The 23,029-nt window shown below is 39.5% G+C and overlaps 1 protein-coding gene across 10 annotated transcripts in view; it reads left to right on the forward strand.

Annotated features, from left to right (window-relative positions):
• The window catches only part of CFAP91 (cilia and flagella associated protein 91), a 96,278-nt gene that overhangs the window by 10,203 nt on the left and 63,046 nt on the right, over positions 1-23,029 (forward strand). For 2 of the 10 annotated variants that reach the window (XM_019839805.3, XM_045036985.1), the window contains 5 exons: positions 1,203-1,261; positions 7,842-7,918; positions 8,429-8,586; positions 13,620-13,703; positions 15,246-15,302. In XM_019839805.3, coding sequence (XP_019695364.2) covers positions 8,453-8,586; positions 13,620-13,703; positions 15,246-15,302 — 275 coding nt within the window. In that variant the 5' untranslated portion in view covers positions 1,203-1,261; positions 7,842-7,918; positions 8,429-8,452. Of the gene's footprint in view, positions 1-1,202; positions 1,262-2,157; positions 2,451-7,841; positions 7,919-8,428; positions 8,587-13,619; positions 13,704-15,245; positions 15,303-23,029 lie in introns of those variants that run through there. The other 8 variants (XM_045036988.1, XM_006936079.4, XM_019839802.3 and 5 more) reach the window with 8 other exon arrangements.

The following is a 23,029-nucleotide window of genomic DNA, read 5'->3' on the forward strand; positions in this document are numbered from 1 at the left end:
GATTCAGTGAGGTAAGTCTTTCTGAGGGGACATTTTAGCTGAGAACTTGAACGATGAGAAGTCAGCAACGGGAAGATGGGGGGCCAGGGGTGAGGAGCATTCTGGGGAAAATGGACAGAAAGTGGAAATGTAGCTATGCCCACAGACAGAAAAATATCACACCATACAACATTGTATTTTATTTGTTTCTGGGTCTGTTTTCTTCACCATCCAATGAGCTGTATAAATTATCTCAGAATCTTCAATATCTATTTTATAGTAGACAGTAAATTGTTTTTTTTTTTAATTTATTTTGGGGGGGGAGAGAGAAAGAGAGAGAACCGGTGGGGGAAGGGCAGAAAGAGAGGGAGACACAGACTCTGAAGCAGGCTCCAGGCTCTAAGCTGTCAGCACAGAGCCCAATGTGGGGTTCAAACCCAGAAACTATGAGATCATGACCTGAGCCGAAGTTGGACACTCAACTGACTGAGCCACCTAGGTGCCCTGACAGTAAATTTGTTTAATAAGTGGATGTATTTATTCATTTAGGAATCGTTTTATTAAGATTTTATTTACCAGGTACTTCAGAGATACCAAATGACCATGTGAAGGCCTGTGTCCACAATGAACGCACAGTTGTGTGCAGGAGAGTTGCAAACCATTACTAATGCAAGGTGATCCATGATATTGGTGCTACTATAGCATTGGAAGAAAGAATGAACCCTCAATCTATTTGGGGGATTTGGGGAAGCTACATAAATGTAGTAAGGTTAGCACTGAGTCTTCAAGGAGACCTAAATTAGTTGGGGTGCATAAATAGGAAAAAGCATTTTAGGCAAAGAAATCAGTTTGAGCAAAGATTTGGGAGTGACAAAGTATATGGCTGGTTCAAAAGCCCCAAGAAGTTTAGGAGCAAACAAAACCAGGAGTATGTGTGGAAAGAGGGATAGCAGCCCAGGAGGCTTATTCTATGTGTCTATAGATCACATCAAAGGGATAAAGAAGTCAACTCTAAGGTGTGCCACTAGCCTAACAGGATAATTTGAGCATTATAAATAATAATGGATTAAAACTCATCAGATATGTAAAATGTATGCATTGCTAATAATAACTAAACAAAACCTTACTGGTTAACATTGGAGGTTGCTAGGGGACCAACTAATTTCTCTGAAATTTTATAATTAAAGTGAAAAAGCCCAGCATTTATCACGCCTTTCTTCTAGGATCCCTGTATTTCATGATAACCAGAGCTGGTGAGAGAAAGTTTATAGAAGAATCCCAGGTAATAAAATCATTCAAAGTATTAGAAATCTGTTGTTCTAGGATAAGACTTAAGAGACATACCAAAATGCAGTGTGAAGACTTTTTTTAATGCTTTTAATGGGGAAAAAAAAACCCAACTATTAAATGATATTTTGGATTCAGCCAAGTTAATTTGAATATGTATTGAGCATTAGATGATACAAAGGAATTACTAATTTTGTTATATGTGATAATGGTGGTGAAGTTAAGAAAATCCGTGTCAGTTTGAGATGCAGATTAATTTAAGGGTAAAATGTCTGGGATCTGTTTCAAAATAGTTAAACACGGAGCAGGCGAGGGGATGAAACTAGATGGGCAAAATGTTAATTGTTGATTCTTGGTGATGAGTCCGTGAAGGTTATTAAAAGTGGATTTACCTTTGCCTATGTTTAAAATTTTGCTTAATAGTTTTAAAAGCAGAACAAGCGCTGCGGAAAGGGGATGTCGGAAATGAAAAACCTAAACTATACTAGAAGATTGAGATTTCCCTGGGATTTCCGAAAGAGTTAAGAATTGTAATGGTCAAATCTCTGCTGGATTTGAAGAGCAGCCAGAGGCTGCTCTCCGGGCGAGGGCCCAAGGAGGGCGGTCGATCGAGGGCTCGCGGTACTCTTGTAAGTGCAGTGAGAAGTGAGGACGCCCTTCCCCACCCGGCACCCTTCCCTCCTCAAGCCTGCCCTTCTTTTCCATCCTTCTTCTCTCCCCACCCCACACACCCTTTTACGCTCCTCCGCGCTCTCCTTTCCCCACTTCCCTCCCTTCCTGAGTCTCGCCCCACCCCTCCCTTTTCTTCACCCTACTGGTCCTTTCCCACACAATCCCCGCCCTTCCGTTCCAAGCCCCTCCCCGCGCATTCGTCCGGAACATCCTCTCCTGCTCCTCGCCCCGCCCCTTCTCTCAGCGTCCTGGCGGAGGTTACCATAGCTGCCGTGCGCTCGCTCAACAGCTAGGCTTTTCTAGTTGGTCCCCGGCTGGCCGGAGGGAAGAGTCGACACCATGAACCATGTAGTGACTATCGAGGAGCCCCAGGCCAACCCGCAGGTGTCTCAAACCCGGTGCGGGGTGAAGTCGGGGACCTGGGGCAACGTCTCCTCCAGTCGACCGTATGATTTTCTGTACGGTAAGGGCGGCACCGGACCTCCCTCCAGAGTTGTCGACTCCTGGCCTAGGTGGGCTTTGGGTCGGTGATACCCGGCTAAGGGGCGAGGTGAACGGGAGACCAGCCTTGGGACGATCCCCTGACCACGGTTATCCTTTGTTGGGTGAGAGCAGCGCAGAGCTCCCCAGGTGGCGGGGCTCCTGTGCGCGCGTCGGAAGCCGCAGGTGCGCTCTGCGTCTAGGAGGAACACCGCGCGCAATCGCTTTACTGTCCCCACCGTCTTTTCCAGATAGTCTGCACAGCTTTAAGCAATCTTTCTGAAACCTGTACCGGGTGTTTTGTTATCCAGAAATGTATGCAATGATTTAGCAGACTTGGAGATTCACTCAACATTCCCTCATTCTAACTGTATGAAGTGCCAGACAAAAATGACCTTCCCTCTCCCATTCTCTGGGCAACTCCAAATTTGGCTTTGTAGATAAAGAAGTACTAGTTTATCTCGCCTTTGTTTTCAGTTTTCTCTCTCTCTTTTAAAACTTATTGTTATTTATCAAAGCACTGCTTATAAACTAGGTCCACTGTGTTCCTTTGGATCAGTAAAGCCCCAGTTTATTTTAATGCCCAGCTTGCCCGTTTATGTTCTGTCTCTTCTACTGGACCTTAAGTTCTTTAAGTTCTTGTTTTACACATTTTTGCAGCCTTCTCAGCACCTATTCCAGTGTTGGTACATTTTTTTTTCCGATTTTGCCCTCAGCAGTCCCATGCTTTTCACCTGAACCTTGCATTGCTTTTAACCGTGTGGTAGCTCCTCTGGGATTCCCAGGATTTTCTTTCACTGGGAATCAATAGGTTACCAATTTCCTGGTATAGGGGCTTTGTAATGGTTGCTTACATATTCTGGCCTGTGGTTTTCTTTATTCACTCTTGGTTTCGTCTTGTAAAATAAATCTAGTAAACCCTTGTAAACACACCATGTTTATTTCAAAAGTAATTTGAGAATGGGATATACTTATTTAGTAAAGACAGGCAAATAATTTATCAAGTTTCCTGTCTTTTATCCTTAAAAGTCTCTCCCCCCCCCCCTTTTTTTTTCTGCAGGGGGTTACTAAATGTTTCCGTGTCCCTTGCAAGGAACAGAAACCCACTCAAAATAGGCCAAATAAAGTTTGGATTCTTCCAATTAGACGGGCAATCTCACGTCTATTAATGGACAGGAAGCATAATATAGCCAGGACAAAGTAGAACCAAGACAGGGAAGGTCAGAACTAAGGTGTAGTGCCCTTCTGCTTGATTTCTTGGACCTATTTTTTTTTTTTAACCTTGTTTAGGTTGTCAGATTTAGCAAGTAAAAATACAGGATGTGCAGTTAAATTTGCGTTTGAGATAAATAACAAGTAATATTTTAGTCCCATGCAATATTTGGGATCTATTTATATAAAAAGTTATTCATTGCTTACGTGAAATTTAAATTTAACTGAGGATCCTGTATTTTATCTGGCAACTCTAACCCTGCTTTTTTCTGTGCATATATGTGTCCTTCCATCTGACAGAAAGCCACTTGTTTATGGATTTCTTTTACTATGACAGGGACTGGGGTGGCAGTCTACATGGCCTCTTATCCTAAATAAAGCTCACCTGTGAGTCCTTGTGTATCTTAGCTGAAAATTGGAGAAATGAGATATGTTCTTGACCAGCCAATGAGTTGACTGGCTTGGGTCAGATTTCCATCCTGACAGAAAGAACTGCGGTGGGTAGGTGTTGTGGTCAGTGATACACACACATAAGCACCTTTCCAAGTTTTTTCACCCTTCACCCACCCACACCCCTCAAACCCAATGGCCTTTTCACCATAGTTAATTGTCTGCAAGGCTTTTGCTCCTCCAAGAAGCTTTGGGTGTCCTCATTAAATGTAATTTTTACTTCTCTGATCACTCTAGCAATTAAGGTTAATTCAGATACGTTTGTAAAGTACTTTAGAGTTAACATCATTTTTTTATAGATCATACCTCATTTGTATACCATTTTGCAGTTTCCTCAATTTTTTGCTAAATGTTTTGTGTCTCTCAAATGTCTAAGTGACCATCATATGTTATCACTTTCCTGAATCTAAATTTGTTGATGGATTAGTAGCTACACTATTGCCCTGATAATTAAAGCCTTTTAAATATATGATCCATTTAATTTTTCTAGCTTCCAAAAATGTTTTAAAATGCTTTCTAGGGGGCGCCTGGGTGGCGCAGTCGGTTAAGCGTCCGACTTCAGCCAGGTCACGATCTCGCGGTCCGTGAGTTCGAGCCCCGCGTCGGGCTCTGGGCTGATGGCTCAGAGCCTGGAGCCTGTTTCCGATTCTGTGTCTCCCTCTCTCTCTGCCCCTCCCCCGTTCATGCTCTGTCTCTCTCTGTCCCAAAAATAAATAAACGTTGAAAAAAAATTAAAAAAAAAAAAAAGAAAACTACTAAACTATTTTTAAAAAAAAAATGCTTTCTAGGTTTATCATAAGCTCTTTCTTGCTATCTTTTCCCCCAGAATATGCAATTTATTATGCCTTTCCCTAAAAGTAATCATTATGTCTTGGGGTTTGAAACACTTCCTGTCTCTTATGATTACTTGGTGTGACAACTTCCTAGGCTTATTAGAACAGTTTCTACAAGATGGGTAAATTGGCTGAGGGGCTTTCTCATGATTTCCATGAGAAACTTTTCCCTGTAAAATTCATGGGTTTTTGATAATGTAAGGCCTGGGAGCCAGAAGATTTGGAGTTCACATTCTAACTGTTCCATCCGTAAGTGGCTAACTTCTTGAAGCCTCAGTTTCCTCACCTATAAAATGGAGGCCTAGTGCCTACCTCATTGGGTTTTTGTGAGGATTAAATGGAATATTGCACATAAAGCACTTAACACTCGTGTAAGAATAAGCAAGTGATGCCTGGTGAGTGCCATTGCCTCGGCATCTCAGGGGTCTTTCTATTGCCTTTGAGCAATGATTATGATCACAATTGTAGGGTATGTCACAGAATGTGTAGTCATAAATCACATAGTATTGTGTAATTATCTTCTATAGATGGCAGGAATGTTTCTATAGATCATGTCTTCATACTCCTTATAGGAATAAGAGGAGAATGGTTTATAATTTATTATTTAGAGTTAGGGGAAATGCAGGCTAAATTCACTTAAGATGAACAACACAGTTGGAACCATAGGCCCAGTGACATCTTTTAAATCACTTAAAAAAAGAATACGAATAGAAGTTTCCCTTCATCCGATGCTATTCCCAATATATTAGACGTGTTGAAGCTATAGCCTTCTTCCCTTTAAACAGGTGCATTCGTCCTGCCTTCAAATTCACTAGTCTGTAATTTTAGGCCATAAAATTTGGCCTTGCCATTCCTAAATCAGCCCAGTTTCCATCACCTTCTCAACTTGAGTCATAGAGGTGGATTTGGGTGATGAAGCTAAAGAAGACAATATCTAAAGGTGATGATTCCCAAGTTTGTATCACAGGTCCAGACTTTATCCCAAACTGTAGATTTGTATATGAAATTGCCTACTTTATATCTCCACTTGGACACATAATAGATACCTAAGCATGTTTTCCTAATGTTCTCCCTACAAACTTGCTCCACCACAGGTTTTCCTGTATCAGTTGATACCAACCCCATACTTTAGCTGCTGAGGCCATCATGTTTCCTCTCTCTCTCTCTCTCTCTCTCACACACACCATTCCAACACATTAATAAGTCCCTTCTGTTCCACCTTAAAAATATATCTAGAATCCTGCCCTATTTCATCACTTCTGTTGCCACCACCATGGTGCAAACCAACATCATATCTCTTCTCTAGGCTTATTGCAGTAGCCTCCTAATAGGTCTCCCTGCCTCTTCCGTTGCTTCCGTGAGGTCTGTTCATCATGGGCAACCACAATGAACATTTTAAAATGTAAGTCAGATTTTATCGCTTCTTGGCTCAAAATCTTGCAGTGGTTCCCCACTTTACTCAGATTAAAGCCAAATTCTTTTCAGTGGCTCACAAAGCTCCCTGTGATGTAGGCCCTGGGTAACTTCCCTGACCTTTTCTCTATTATTTTTTCCCTCTCTCACTCTGTTTCAATCATGTTGGTCTCTTTGCTGTTCTCCAAACATGTCGGGCATGCCGCTGTCCTAGGGCATTTGCTCTAGCTGTTTTCTCTGCTTCAAACTCTCTTCCTTCAGATAACTGTATAGTTAACTCCCCACTTGCAAGTCTCCTTAAATGTCACCTTCTCAGTGAGGCCTGCCTTGACTACCATGTGTAAAATTGCAGCCCCATCTCCCTTAGCTGTTCATTCCCTGCTTTTTTTTTAGTAATACTACCCTCTAACGCTAACGTATTATATAATATGCTAATTTGTTATGTTGTTATTATTGTCTTTCTCTCTCATGAAGTCAGGGATCTTTATCTTTTTGTTGATGTGTTCCAAGCACCTTGAACATAGTAGTCAGTCAATAAATGTTTCTTGAATGAAAGAGAGCTTGAGCCTCTTATAGCTTTTCAACCTTGGGGGGAATATTAAATGTCTGTTTCCAGTATATCATTTTTGTTGGGTAACTGAGGAATTACTAGACTCTAGGAACTGACTCACATTATCTAAATTAAATTTAAATTAAATTACTTATAAATCACCATACCAGCATATTAGAAGAAATATGTTACCAAGTCATCTAGACTAGTTGGTCAGGGTATTTGTTTCTTAAGAGATGTGTACTTGGGAAATCAAGTCTGTTTCTGAATAGACTTGCTTATGAATTTAATGCCATACTGTTTAATTTTAAGGGATGGTACAATAAAGCTTGAATATGTCACTTTAAAGATGTATCTAACAAGCACATACTTAAAATAATGGCAATCTTTTGTTGAACTTTGGAGAAAAATTTAGTCCTGTCATCAACATACTTACAGATTCAAGGAGTGAATTATAGCTGATTTTATTTATCTCTTGTTAGACAATGACATTTACTTACTACATTTATCAATTCTGAGGTACCATGTTGTGAAGAGTTTGTATCTTTCTTTTGTCCTGAATAGGGGAAGCAGTGCCCAAATGTGTTATTTCTTTCACTTGCAGATGGGTGTAGTGAGTGTATACATGGTCTTTCATCTTAGAGTATTTCCTGGCCTATCCAGACCCAGAAAGTGGTTTGTTCATAGGAGAGAAGACCGCATGTTTAAGCTCTGGTGCTTGAGAACTTATTAGGCCTTCTTTTTGCCTTCCATTTCTATAAACTGACTTTGGAATACATTGAGAAGAGATGAATCTAATAGACTCCCACTGGTGGTAGAGTAACAGGGCTGTGAGTTGCTACAGATTTAGGCAGTATCTAGTTTTTATAATTTGTTTCCCAATTAAGTAATTACATTGTTTTGCCATTATTCTCAGCCCAGGAGTATGTTCTATTCCTTATACTACCTTATTGCTTATTTTGCAGACCCATTGTTTATTGTGTCAAGTGAGAAAGACCACACACAGGCAAATATCCAAGCTAACCTGATTCGAAACAGACTGGTAGGTCTAATTCATTCACTAAGGCAGCCTGATGAACTTGAACCATCTAGTTTTACTAACTGCACTGATCAGATTAACTAGTCATCAGATCTCCAGTGGATTTTATATTCTGCAGAAATTACTTTGTCATGATTCCTAGGGGACAAGGCATCTTGATACTTGTGGCTCAGTGTGAGTATTAATTAATAGTGAATAAAGGATTCATTATAACCTAATTTATTTCAGTGGGGAAAGTTATGTATGCCTGTGTTAAAAGAATTCAAGTAGTACAAAAGCGTATATAGTGTGAAGTAAATTTTGACCCTCACGCCCCTTCTCGTAGTCATCTATTATCAGTTTCTTGGGTATCTTTCTAGAGATAGTCTGTGCATATACAATATCTCTTCTTTCTATGCCACATTCACTGTTTTGTACCTTTAAAAAAAATTTACAATAATAACTAAAATGCTTTAGAAAATCTGATGGTAAAATTTTGTCCTTTTCTTCCCTACCTCCCTGTCTTAATATTAGAGAAAAGTTCCCAGGTTTAGAACCATGTTCAGTAACCTGGTTCATTATCCAAGATATTCTCTGTATTGGAGCAAGGCAGACCCTGTCCCACCATTCATCCGTCAGGAATGGAAGAGACATGAGGAGAAACACAGAGAAGCCCTCTGGCACCTTGCCATGTAAGTGTCAGGTAGCTTCAGTTGCTACTCATGTTTTTAATGAATTTATTTTTCTTCTTAAAATTTTTTATTCTTCATTTTTTGAAAGTACAATTGTGATGTTATACCTAGGTTGATTGACCCCCAATTCTCCCTCTTAACCCCTCTACCTAGTGGGGGGGCTGGGTGGCATAGTCAGTTAAGTGTCTGACTTCAGCTCAGGTCATGACCTCGCAGTTCATAAGTTTGAGCCCCGCGTCGGACTATGTGCTGACAGGTCAGAGCCTGGAGCCTACTTTGGATTCTGTGTCTGCCTCTGTCTGACCCTTGCCCGCTCACACCCTGTCTCTCTCTCTCTCTCTCTCTCTCTCTCTCAAAAGTAAATAAACATTGAAAAAATATGTTAACCCCTCTACTCAAAACAAGCCTGATTTAGGGGCAATGGTTATAGGTTTATAAGTTAGTAGGTATTCTCAGAACCTTGGAGTGAATATATATATTAAATAACAACTTGCCAGCAAAGGTAGAGGGGACTGAATTTGTTGTTTCTTTGATCTATCTTAGAAATTGCAACTATACCTTTCTGCTAGTATCTAAATATATATTTTTGGAGACTTACAGCCAAAGCACCTTCAGAGATAAGTCTCTTGAATTCTTTATTCTTTTAATTATTTGAGTCAAACTTAGTAAATTTTAAAAAGCTACCTTTCAGCATGGACATAAAAAATTGTCTCTTAAAACTCTGTTATTCCTATGTGCTATTAATTAAAAGTATGCATTTTTGTATGTGGGATAGCCTATGTCTACTCTTTTCTTACTCTTACTTCCTCTTGTTGGTTCCTGGCTTCCTGGCTCAGGGAAAGTAATTACAGCAAAACCTTGGTTTGAGAGCATAATTCATTCTGGAAACACGCTTGTAATCCAAAGCACTTGTATATCAAAGCGAATTTCCCCATAAGAAATAATGGACATTCAGACGATTAGTTCCACAACCCAAAAATATTCATATAAAAATGATTACAATACTGTAATATAATATAAAATCGTAAGGAAAATACAAAATATAAAGAAAAGTGAACAAATTAACCTGCACTTACCTTTGAAAACCTTCATGGCTGGTGTGAGAGAGACAAGAGAGAGGAGGGTTATTGTGTAGGATGACTTTCACTAATGGAATCACTGCTGTCTCTTGGCTCAGTGGACTCTTTTACTGCATGGGCACCATTGTATACACTCACATGGATATTGACTACAGTACAGTATTAATAAACTCTTTGTCGTTTACTATATTTAATGTAACTGGCAATAAGGCAGCAAAGGAAAGGGTCTTTATCTGTAGGCAACCTGACCTAGAATGAAACAAAGCATTCCTAGGCTTACTCTTGTATGGAAAAGCAAAGGACTGTCCATAGGTGCTTTGAATGTTTTTTTAATGTTTATTTATTTATTTATTTATTATTTTTTTTAATATATGAAATTTATTGAGAAATTGGTTTCCATACAACACCCAGTGCTCATCCCAAAAGGTGCCCTCCTCAATACCCATCACCCACCCTCTCCTCCCTCCCACCCCCCATCAACCCTCAGTTTGTTCTCAGTTTTTAACAGTCTCTATGCTTTGGCTCTCTCCCACTCTAACCTCTTTTTTTTTTTCTTCCCCTCCCCCATGGGTTCCTGTTAAGTTTCTCAGGATCCACATAAGAGTGAAACCATATGGTATCTGTCTTTCTCTGTATGGCTTATTTCACTTAGCATCACACTCTCCAGTTCCATCCACGTTGCTACAAAAGGCCATATTTCATTTTTTCTCATTGCCACGTAGTATTCCATTGTGAATATAAACCACAATTTCTTTATCCATTCATCAGTTGATGGACATTTAGGCTCTTTCCATAATTTGGCTATTGTTGAGAGTGCTGCTATAAACATTGGGGTACAAGTGGCCCTATGCATCAGTACTCCTGTATCCCTTGGATAAATTCCTAGCAGTGCTATTGCTGGGTCATAGGGTAGGTCTATTTTTAATTTTCTGAGGAACCTCCACACTGCTTTCCAGAGCGGCTGCACCAATTTGCATTCCCACCAACAGTGCAAGAGGGTTCCCGTTTCTCCACATCCTCTCCAGCATCTATAGTCTCCTGATTTGTTCATTTTGGCCACTCTGACTGGCGTGAGGTGATACCTGAGTGTGGTTTTGATTTGTATTTCCCTGATAAGGAGCAACGCTGAACATCTTTTCATGTGCCTGTTGGCCATCTGGATGTCTTCTTTAGAGAAGTGTCTCTTCATGTTTTCTGCCCATTTCTTCACTGGGTTATTTGTTTTTCAGGTGTGGAGTTTGGTGAGCTCTTTATAGATTTTGGATACTAGCCCTTTGTCCAATATGTCATTTGCAAATATCTTTTCCCATTCCGTTGGTTGCCTTTTAGTTTTGTTGGTTGTTTCCTTTGCTGTGCAGAAGCTTTTTATCTTCATAAGGTCCCAGTAATTCACTTTTGCTTTTAATTCCCTTGCCTTTGGGGATGTGTTGAGTAAGAGATTGCTACGGCTGAGGTCAGAGAGGTCTTTTCCTGCTTTCTCCTCTAAGGTTTTGATGGTTTCCTGTCTCACATTTAGGTCCTTTATCCATTTTGAGTTTATTTTTGTGAATGGTGTGAGAAAGTGGTCTAGTTTCAACCTTCTGCATGTTGCTGTCCAGTTCTCCCAGCACCATTTGTTAAAGAGGCTGTCTTTTTTCCATTGGATGTTCTTTCCTGCTTTGTCAAATATGAGTTGGCCATACGTTTGTGGGTCTAGTTCTGGGGTTTCTATTCTATTCCATTGGTCTATGTGTCTGTTTCTGTGCCAATACCATGCTGTCTTGATGATGACAGCTTTGTAGTAGAGGCTAAAGTCTGGGATTGTGATGCCTCCTGCTTTGGTCTTCTTCTTCAAAATTCCTTTGGCTATTCGGGGCCTTTTGTGGTTCCATATGAATTTTAGGATTGCTTGTTCTAGTTTCGAGAAGAATGCTGGTGCAATTTTGATTGGGATTGCATTGAATGTGTAGATAGCTTTGGGTAGTATTGACATTTTGACAATATTTATTTTTCCAATCCATGAGCAGGGAATGTCTTTCCATTTCTTTAAATCTTCTTCAATTACCTTTATAAGCTTTCTATAGTTTTCAGCATACAGATCCTTTACATCTTTGGTTAGATTTATTCCTAGGTATTTTATGCTTCTTGGTGCAATTGTGAATGGGATCAGTTTCTTTATTTGTCTTTCTGTTGCTTCATTGTTAGTGTATAAGAATGCAACTGATTTCTGTACATTGATTTTGTATCCTGCAACGTTGCTGAATTCCTGTATCAGTTCTAGCAGACTTTTGGTGGAGTCTATCGGATTTTCCATGTATAATGTCATGTCATCTGCAAAAAGCGAAAGCTTGACTTCATCTTTGCCAATTTTGATTGTCTTTTGTTTCCTTTGTTGATTTCCTTTGATTTCCTTTTGTTGTCTGATTGCTGATGCTAGAACTTCCAGCACTATGTTAAATAACAGTGGTGAGAGTGGGCATCCCTGTCGTGTTCCTGATCTCAGGGAAAAAGCTCTCAGTTTTTCCCCGTTGAGGATGATGTTAGCTGTGGGCTTTTCATAAATGGCTTTTATGATCTTTAAGTATGTTCCTTCTATCCCGACTTTCTCAAGGGTTTTTATTAAGAAAGGGTGCTGGATTTTGTCAAAGGCCTTTTCTGCATCAATTGACAGGATCATATGGTTCTTCTCTTTTTTTGTGTTAATGTGATGTATCACGTTGATTGATTTGCGAATGTTGAACCAGCCCTGCATCCCAGGAATGAATCCCACTTGATCATGGTGAATAATTCTTTTTATATGCCGTTGAATTCGATTTGCTAGTATCTTATTGAGAATTTTTGCATCCATATTCATCAGGGATATTGGCCTGTAGTTCTCTTTTTTTACTGGGTCTCTGTCTGGTTTAGGAATCAAAGTAATACTGGCTTCATAGAATGAGTCTGGAAGTTTTCCTTCCCTTTCTATTTCTTGGAATAGCTTTAGAAGGATAGGTATTATCTCTGCTTTAAACGTCTGGTAGAACTCCCCTGGGAAGCCATCTGGTCCTGGACTCTTATTTGTTGGGAGATTTTTGATAACTGATTCAATTTCTTCGCTGGTTATGGGTCTGTTCAAGTTTTCTATTTCCTCCTGATTGAGTTTTGGAAGAGTGTGGGTGTTCAGGAATTTGTCCATTTCTTCCAGGTTGTCCAATTTGTTGGCATATAATTTTTCATAGTATTCCCTGATAATTGTTTGTATCTCTGAGGGATTGGTTGTAATAATTCCATTTTCATTCATGATTTTATCAATGTTTATTTATTTTTGAGAGAGAAAACGTGAGTGGGAGAGGGGCAGAGAGAGGGAGACACAGAATCTGAAGCAGGCTCCAGGCTCTGAGCTGTCAGCACAGAGCCTGATGCGGGACTCGAACTCACAAACTGTAGATCATGACCTGAGCTGAAGTCGGACGCTTAACCGACTTGAGCCACGCAGGTGCTACTGTCCACAGGTGTTTTGAAGTGACAAGAAAATACCAGTGTCAGTTGTGGGCACCTTCCAACATTCTGAAAAATCACTGATTTCTGCCAAACACCATGGCCTGAGACTGAACAGCTGAGCATGGAAGAGGATCACCCACAGCCCCGCAGTGAGAGAGAGAGAGAGAGAGAAGAACCATTGGCTCAGTTGTGATCATGTGACATTTGTCATCTGGTACCTCTTGTATTGCAAGACATTGCTCATGTATCAAGTAAAATTTGTTAGAAATGTTTGCTTGTCTTACAGAACACTCACAGAACAAGTTACTCACAATCTAAGGTTTTACTGTATTATCTAGTCTGAGATGTAGGTCAGTCAGATGCATGTTAGAGAAGACTTTGCTCTCAGTCTCAGATACCCTGTGTATCTCCTACTTTATAGACATAAAAATATGAAATAGAAATGTTTGGAAATGACATGTTAGACTTTAATAATGTTCTCCTGCTTCATTTTAGAACAGATACATCTTTTCAGATGGCCAAAGAGGTTTATGCAGATCCTGAAGTAACTGGAAAGAATCGCTATAAATACTTTGAAAGGTAAAAGTAATTACTAATGAAAATGAGCCCTGGTATTTTTAGAGAATGTCTTTATGATAATGATACCAGCTGTCACTTCTGAGTGCATGCAGTGTGCCAGGCACCAATTTAAGTGCTTGATATATATAATCAATTTTTACAACAGAAATATAGGATAAGATATATTATCCCCATTTATCAGTAAGGAAGCTGAGACCAAGACAGGAGAAGTAAATTGCTTGAAGTCTCTTAAGTTAGTAAGTGGCAGATCTGGGATTTCCAGCTAAATCTGCCTGACTTCAGAGCTATTAGCTGTAAATAGGAACGTATATTTGAGAACAAAATGAAGTCATCAAATCAAGTGAGATGCAGCAGAGACACCATGACAGTCATAGTACATGGGCAATTGTTATAAGTGGACACGTAGGTGACGTTTGCTATCTGTTGTGTGAGTGTTGCCAAAACCAACATGGTTGAAAGTTTCACTTCGTTTCATTTGTGATTAATGCTCATGTGATATCCATATAGTCAAATTAAAATGAGGATCTCCCTATAGGTTTTATGTGGTTAGAAAAATAATCTTGTGTCCATCAACTGATGAATGGATAAAGAAATTGTGGTTTATATACACAATGGAGTACTATGTGGCAATGAGAAAGAATGAAATATGGCCCTTTGTAGCAACATGGATGGAACTGGAGAATGTTATGCTAAGTGAAATAAGCCATACAGAGAAAGACAGATACCATATGGTTTCACTCTTATGTGGATCCTGAGAAACTTAACAGAAACCCATGGGGGAGGGGAAGAAAAAAAAAAGAGGTTAGAGTGGAAGAGAGCCAAAGCATAAGAGACTCTTAAAAACTGAGAAAAAACTGAGGGTTGATGGGGGGTGGGAGGGAGGGGAGGGTGGGTGATGGGTATTGAGGAGGGCACCTTTTGGGATGAGCACTGGGTGTTGTATGGAAACCAATTTGACAATAAACTTCATATATTGAAAAAAAAAGAAAAAAAATCTTGATATACATACATAGGCTTCCTTGAGAAAGTAAATTTGTAATCTGTATTGTTATTTGTGAGCATCCTCCTTATGGAAGTTATGTGATGCTGATTTTTCAGAGAAATGTTAAGTTTTTAACATGGTATACTCAATTTCTAGACTTTCTGGGGGTAGTTTTTAAAACTAAATCACTGGGAATTTCAGAATGTCTCAAGGAAGTGCGATCTAATGACCAACTGAAGTCCAGGTAGAAGGCATCACTTCTGAAAGTGTGGCTTCTTTACCATCTTCAGAGAAAACATCAGAATGTTTGTTAAAAATGCAGATTCATTAGCTCTACTTTAAATGTACTGAGTCTCTTGGGCTAGACCTGGTAATTTGCATTTTAAACAAAAATCTCCCCACTGCCCAGTGATTTTGTGTTTGCCCAGGTTTGCGGATTACAGATTTATGGGATATTCAAGCTCACTGATTTTAAGGGACGAATCTGAGAGTTGGAATAAGGCACAGAGAGCACACAATGCATAAGTGCCACATGTTTGTGTTCTTCTTTCTCCCGCCAGGCCTTTCCTTCCATTTCATCAACAGATGCCACTTAATGTCGTTTTTGCAGTAACCAAGTAAGTAGCCATTATTTTAAAACTTTTTTTCTAGTTTATTTGCTGTTTGTTCCCATGCTTATTTCCAGAAGATAGTTCTCTAGATCAGTATTTTTCAAATTCTGGATCACAAATCATTCGAAAGTCATGAAATATTTTAGTGGGTGATGAACAGCATTTTAGAAAACAAAATTGAATAGAAAATAACCAAAAGCATCAGGGTAAATTGCTTTTTTGCTTATAACTTTTGTTTTGGATAGATAGATACATACATACATTCGTATGTAATGGTTATGATGTAAAATGTATTTCTTCTTATTATGAGTTATGGTAAAAATAAAAGTTTAAATATCCTTTTTACTTACCTGAAACACACACTTATTTGGCAACAGTTCTTCAACATTTTATCAAGAAATGAATCAGTCATGAAATAGGTTTTGAATACTGGAATTTCATAATTTAATAATCATCTAAGCTATACAAGTTAATTTAATATGCAAAGATCAGGGGCGCCTGGGTGGCTCAGTTGGTTGAGCATCCGACTTCAGCTCAGGTCATGATCTCAAGGTTCCCGAGTTCGAGCCCTGTGTTGGGATCTGTGCTGACAGCTCAGAGCCTAGAGGCTGCTTTGGATCCTGTGTATCCCTCTCTCTGTGCCCCTCCCCTACTCATGCTCTATCTGTCTCTGTCTCTCAAAAATAAAAAATAAAAATGTTTAATATGCAAAGATCAATAAAACATGGTTTCTGTCCCAAAGAGGATTGGACCAAGGTAAGAGAGAAGTAAAGGATAAGAGCCGAATCTGGGATTAATGTCCAGTTTCCTAGTCTTTTGTTTTAGGGCTATACTGTTTTTGCTATTACTGTTTCCTGTGTCAGTATAACTTAATGTTTGTCTGAGAGAAAAAAATGAAATGATCAGGAAAAGAAACCTTTTTTAAGGTCTCAGATTTCTGAATCGAAATTTAGATAGGGCTTGCCTTTCAAACAAGCATTTAAAGGATATGGTTACCCCTTATTATATAGCATTTTATGAATAGAATATATGTTATCAAATGTCTGTAATCCTTAAGATAAATGCCAGTTATGATCCCAATTCTCCTTTGATTTTTTTAAGACTGCATGGATACCTATGGCTCTTACATAGATGGAGAATAGATTTCTTTCTTTCCCCCTTGACAGAGCAACTTTGTGTGGTTCATTTTACCCAAGGACAGCTGCAGACTTGTTTTTAGTGAAATGTTTTATATGAGCAAAGGGAGAGATACGAGACCAGTAGATCCCTAAAGATACCTTTGATAATACTTTAAATGTAGGCTCACTGGATCATCTACTTTGGAGGTCATAATTACATCAGGTTTAAAAGTTGTTCATTTAATTATGGGGAGTTCTGAGGTCTACAGTCATGAACACTGGGCCTTTTCACTTCTAAATTAACTGTGACATGAGGGATTTCCTATAACAAACTTTGACAGTTGACATCTTAGGTAATCTCTGTCCTTAGAAGATTTTAAAGAATCAATCAGTATCCCTGAATGAAGTCAGCTCTGGAATTATGGCCGTGATGAATTTCTGAGCAGTGAGGATAATTCCACCTTATGTTAGTAGGGATGGACTTGTCTGGGGACCAGCTGGCCTTCTCCAGCCATACCCTTTTCATGTTTAGCTGTTGGAGTCTTTACTTACTCATTCTATGAAGCTAGCATTACCTTGATTCCAAAACCAGACAAAGACCCCACTAAAAAGGAGAACTATTGGCCAATATCCCTGATGAACGTGGATGCAAAAATTCTCAACAAGATACTAGCAAATCAAATTCAACAGTATATTAAAAGACTTATTCACCATGATCAAATGGGATTCATTCCTGGGCTGCAGGGCTCGTTCAGTATTCACAAATCAATCAATGTGACACACCACATTAATAGAAGAAAGGATAAGAACCATGTGATCTTGTCAATAGATGTAGAAAAAGCACTTGACAAAATACAGCATCCTCTCAATAAAAACCCTCAAGTAAGTTGGGATAAAAGGAACATACCTTAATGTCATAAAAGCCATATACAAAGGGCCCATAGCTAATATCATCCTCAGTGGGGAAAAACTGAGTGCTTTACCCCTGAAGTCAGGAACATGACAGAGATGTCCATTCTCGCCACTGTTGTTCAACGTAGTGTTGGAAATCCTGGCCTCAGCAATCAGACAACAACACAAAATAAAAAGCATCTGAATTGGTAAAGAAGTCAAATTGGCACTCTTCGCAGATGACATGATACTCTACATGGAAAACCTGACTTGACCAAAAAACTGCTACAGCTGATATATGAACTCAGCAAAGTTGCAGGATGTAAAATCAATGTACAGACATCGTTTGCATTTCTATACACCAATAATGAAGTAACAGAAAGAGATATCAAGGAATCGATCCCATTTATAATTGCACCAAGAACCATAAAATACCTAGGAACAAACCTAACCAAAGATGTAAAAGACCTGTATGCTAAAAACTGTAGAAAGTTTATAAAGAAATTGAAGAAGACATAAAGAAATGGAAAAACACTCTATGCTCATGGATTAGAAAAACAAATATTGTTAAAACATTGATACTACCCAGAGCAATCTACACATTCAGTGCAATCCCTATCAAAATTGTACCAGCATTCTTCACAGGGCCAGAACAATCCTAAAATGTGTTTGGAACCACAGAAGACCCTGAATAGCCAAAGTAATGTTGAAAAAGAAAACCAAAGCTGGAGGTACCACAATCCCAGACTTTTGCCTGTATTACAAAGCTGTAATCATCAAGACAGTATGGTGTTGGCACCAAAACAGACACATAGATAAATGGAATAGAATAGAGAACCCAGAAATGGACCCATAAGTATATGGCCAACTAATCTTTGACAAAGCAGGAAGGAGTATCCAATGGAAAAAAGACAGTCTCTTTAGCAAATGGAGCTGGGAAAACTGGACAGCAACATGCAGAAGAATGAAACTGGCCCACTTTCTTACACCATACACAAAAATAAATTCAAAATGGATGAAAGACCTAAATGTGAGACAGGAAACCATCAAAATCCTAGAGGAGAAAACAGGCAGTAAGCTCTTTGACATTGGTCATAGCACCTTCTTACTGGGCAAGGGAAACAAAAGCAAAAATAAACTAATGAGACTTCATCAAGGTAAAAAGGCTCTGCATAGTGATGGAAGCTATAAAACTAAAAAGGCAACCAATGGAATGGTAGAAGATATTTGCAAATGACATATCGGATAAAGGGTTAGTATCCAAAATCTAAAAAGAACTTAATAAACTCAACACCCAAAAAACAATCCAGTGAAGAAATGGGCAGAAGACATGAATAGATACTTTTTCAAAGAAGAAATCAAGATAGCAAACACACACGAAAAGATGCTCAACAGTGCTCATCATCAAGGAAATACAAATCAAAACCACAGTGAGATACCACCTCACATCGGTCAGAATGGCTAAAATTAACAAATCAGGAAACAACAGATGCTGGTGAGGATGTGGAGAAAAAGGAACCCTCTTGCACTGTTGGTGGGAATGATACTCTACATGGAAAATCTGACACTACCAAAAAACTGCTAGAGCTGATACAGTGGTGCAGCCACTCTGGAAAACAATGTGGAGGTTCCTCAAAAAATTAAAGAGAACTGCCCTACGACCCAGCAATTGCACCACTAGGAATTTATCCAAAGAATACAAAAATGCTGATTTGGAGGGGCACATGGACCCCAATGTTTATAGCAGTGCTATCAGCAATAGCCAAATTATGGAAAAAGACCAAATGTCTACCAACTGATGAATGGATTAAGAAGATGTAGGGGCGCCTGGGTGGCGCAGTCAGTTAAGCGTCTGACTTCAGCCAGGTCACGATCTCGCAGTCTGTGAGTTCAAGCCCCGCGTCAGGCTCTGGGCTGATGGCTCGGAGCCTGGAGCCTGTTTCCGATTCTCTGTCTCCCTCTCTCTCTGCCCCTCCCCCGTTCATGCTCTGTCTCTGTCCCAAAAATAAATAAACGTTGAAAAAAAAATTTTAAGAAGATGTGGTATATATATATAATGGAATACTTTTTGGTGATGAAAAAGAATGAAATCTTGCCATTTGCAACAATGTGGATGGAACTAGAGGATGTTATGCTAAGTGAAATAAACCAGTCAGAGAAAGATGAATATCATATTGTTTCACTCATATGTGGAATTTGGGAGGCCTTAACAGATGAACATAGGGGAAGGGAAGGAAAAATAAGATAAAAAGAAAGAGGGAGGCAAACCATAAGAGACTCTTAAATACAGGGAACAAACTGAGGGTTGATGGGGGAGGGGCGGTTAAATGGGTGACGGGCATTAAGGAGGACACTTTTTGCGATGAGCACTGGGTGTCATATGTAAGAGATGAATCACTGGGTTCTACTCCTGAAGCCAAGACTACACAGTACGTTAACTAATCTGAGAATAATAAAATAAAATAAAAATTTTACAAAGAAAATAAAGATGGTTACTATGAAAAAAGATAATAAGGGAATACTATGAATAACTCTATGCTTGCAAATTTGATGACCTAGATGAAAAGCTAATCACTTGAAAGACACAACTTGTCAAAACTCACACAAGAGGAAATTGGCAATGTAAATAGACCTGTATCAAAGAAATCGAATCAATAAGTACTAACATTCCAAAACATAAAGCACCAGAACCAGATGGATCTACTGGTGAATTCTACCAAACATTTAAGAAATGATACCATTGTCTGTAATCTCTTTAGATAATAGAAGCAGAGAGAATACTTTCTAACTTTATGCAGTCAGCATTATTCAAATGCCAAAATCAGACAAAGACATTAAAAGAAAGCTACAGACCATTATCTCTCATGAACATAGGCACAGATATCCTCAACTGAATGTTAGCAAATGACCAAGCACTATGACCATGTAAGATTGTCCAGATTTGCAAAGCCGGTTCAGCATTTGGAAATCAGTTAGTGTCATCTGTCATATCAACAAGCTGAACAAGAAAAATCACATGACCAAAGTGATAGAGGCAGAAAAAGTATTTGAAATACCCAGTGCCCATTCATGATAAAAGCTGAGTAAACTAGGAATAGAGGGAAACATCCTCAACTTGATAAAGAACATGTACAAAAAAACTACAACATACTTAATGGTGAGAAATTTGGAGCTTTTCCATTAAGATCAGGAACAAGGCAGGGATGGCCCCTCTCACCCCTCCTTTTCAACATCATAGAAGTCCTAGCTAACGCAGTAAGACAAGAAAAGGAAAAAAAAGTTATACAGATTGGGAAAGAAGAAATCTCTTTGTTAGCAGATGCCATGTTCATCTATGTAGACAATCAGAAAGAAAGGGCTAAAAAAACCTAGAACTAATAAGTGATTATAGTAAGGCTGTAGGATACAAGGTTCATATACAGAAGTCAATTCCTTTCTATATATCACCAATGAACAAGTGGGATTTAAAATTAAAAAGACAAAACCATTTACACTACTATAAAAAATGGGATATTTAGGTATAAATTAAACAAGATATATACAAGATCTATATGGGGAACACTGAAACTTCGATAAAGAAATAAAAGAACTAAATAAATGGAGAGGTATTCCATGTTCATGGATGAGAAGACTCAATATTGTCAAGATGTTAGGTTTTCCCAACCTGATTTATAGATTTAATGTAATCTCAATCAAAATCCCTGAAAGCTATTTTATGGATTTCAACAAACTGATTTTAGAACTTATATGAAGAGGCAAGAGCCCTGGAATAGCCAACATAATATTGAAGGAGAAGAACAAAGTTGGAGGACTGACACTACCTGACATCAAGACCTACTATTAAGCCATAGTAATCAAGACAGAGTGGTATTGGGGAAAGAATAGACAAAAAGATCAGTGAACTAGAATAGAGAGCCAGATATAGCCCACATAAATATAATCAACTAATCTTTGACAAAAAGAACAAAGGCAATCTAATGGAGTAAAGGTAGTCTTTTCAACAAATGGTGCTGGGACAACTGGACATCCACATGCAAAAAAAAAACAAAATAACAAAAAGGAATCCAGACACAGAACTTACACCCTTAACAAAAATTAATTCAAAATGGATCACAGATCTCAATGTAGAATGCAAAACTGTAAAACTTTTAGAAGATAACATAGGAAAAATCCTAGATGACTTTGGGTACAGCAATGACTTTTTAGCTATAACACCAAAGGTACAATCCTTTTAAGAAATGATGGAGGGTTGCCCAGGTGGGTCAGTCAGTTAAGTGTCCTACTTTGGCTCAGGCCATGATCTCACAGTTCATGAGTTCAAGCCCCACATCAGGCTCTCTACTGTCAGTGCAGAGCCTGCTTTGGATCCTCTGTCTCCCTCTCTTTCTGCCCCTACTTCACTTGCATGCACATTCTCTCTCTTTCAAAAATAAACATTAAAAATTAAAAAAAAAGAAATGATGGATAATCTGGACTTCATTAATTAAAAACCTCTGGTTTTTTGAGCTACGATGGCAGAGTAGTAGGAGGACCCTAGGCTTGACTCTTCCTTGAACATAGATAAATATCAAATCATTCTGAACACCCAAGAAATCTATCTGAGGACTGGCAGAACAAACTGCACTACTAGAGGGAGAGAAGAAGTCACATCATGGAAGGTAGCAGGTGCAGAGATGTGATTTGGGGGAGAAAAGGATTGTGGAGGGGAGGGAGCCTTGATCATGGAGAGAAGTGAGAGAAAGAGAGTGAGTGTTGCATAAGGGATTCCACAAGGAAAACATTCCTGCAAAGCCATTGACTGTGGAAATGAAAAGGGCTGATTATCATAGTTTTTATAACCAGTAGAGTTCAAAGACTGAAGTTTTAGAGTTTCCTGCCATGGCTGATATGGAATCTGGCAGGTGAGGCAGTGCTCCTGGGGAGAAGGAAGGAGGAGAGCCTGGAAGCAGACTGTGCGAACTGAGGATTCCCTCAGACACACTGGGAGAGATGGTTCCCCCTTCTTGGAGTGCATCTGGGAGAAGTGGCATTGCCTCTCTGGTGACAAAAGAACCAGCAGGTGCCATTATGCTCCCCTGCCCATAAGCATAGGCGCAGGGACACCGGCTGCAGGCAGCTGACCTGGACACTGGCTTTTTGCTGCACTTTATTCCAAACTCCAAGTTCCTATGTGTTGGTGCAGCTGCTCTTTAGGGACAAACCTGCACCAGCCCCAGTGTGACAAGACCCACCCCTAGAGGACCAGCATGGGTCTGTGCCATGCCATGTCCCTAAAGTTTGGAGTTTTAAAACTCAATTGGCCTGCCTGGGATAAAACCCAGGTACACTGCACTGCTGGGTGGGCAGATGACTTGGACAGACAGGGTGAAGGCAGGGATCTGAGGGACACCTGAGACACGTGAGGGGAGATTGTTCACTCTTCTGTGATGGCTTCCCAGACAGCAGTGGGTGTGAACTCCCACTCCAGGATGAGGGAGAGGGCTGGCACCATTTCCCTTCCCTGCTCCTCAGCATAAACTAACTTCAGTAAGCAACACAGCACCAATAGTGGTGGCCCAAAACACTTATACCAAGCCCCACCCTGCTGCACTCTGCAGGTGCTTCTTTACTAGGGGGAATGTTTTTGAGAATCAGAGCAGGAGGACCCTCCCACCCAAAGACCAGCACAAACCCCTCACATGCACCAAATCTACTGATCATAGAGTGCTGCAAAGCTTCACTACT

This window comes from Felis catus, chromosome C2 (genome assembly GCF_018350175.1).
Source record: "Felis catus isolate Fca126 chromosome C2, F.catus_Fca126_mat1.0, whole genome shotgun sequence".
In the NCBI taxonomy this organism is placed as follows: Eukaryota; Metazoa; Chordata; class Mammalia; order Carnivora; family Felidae; genus Felis; species Felis catus.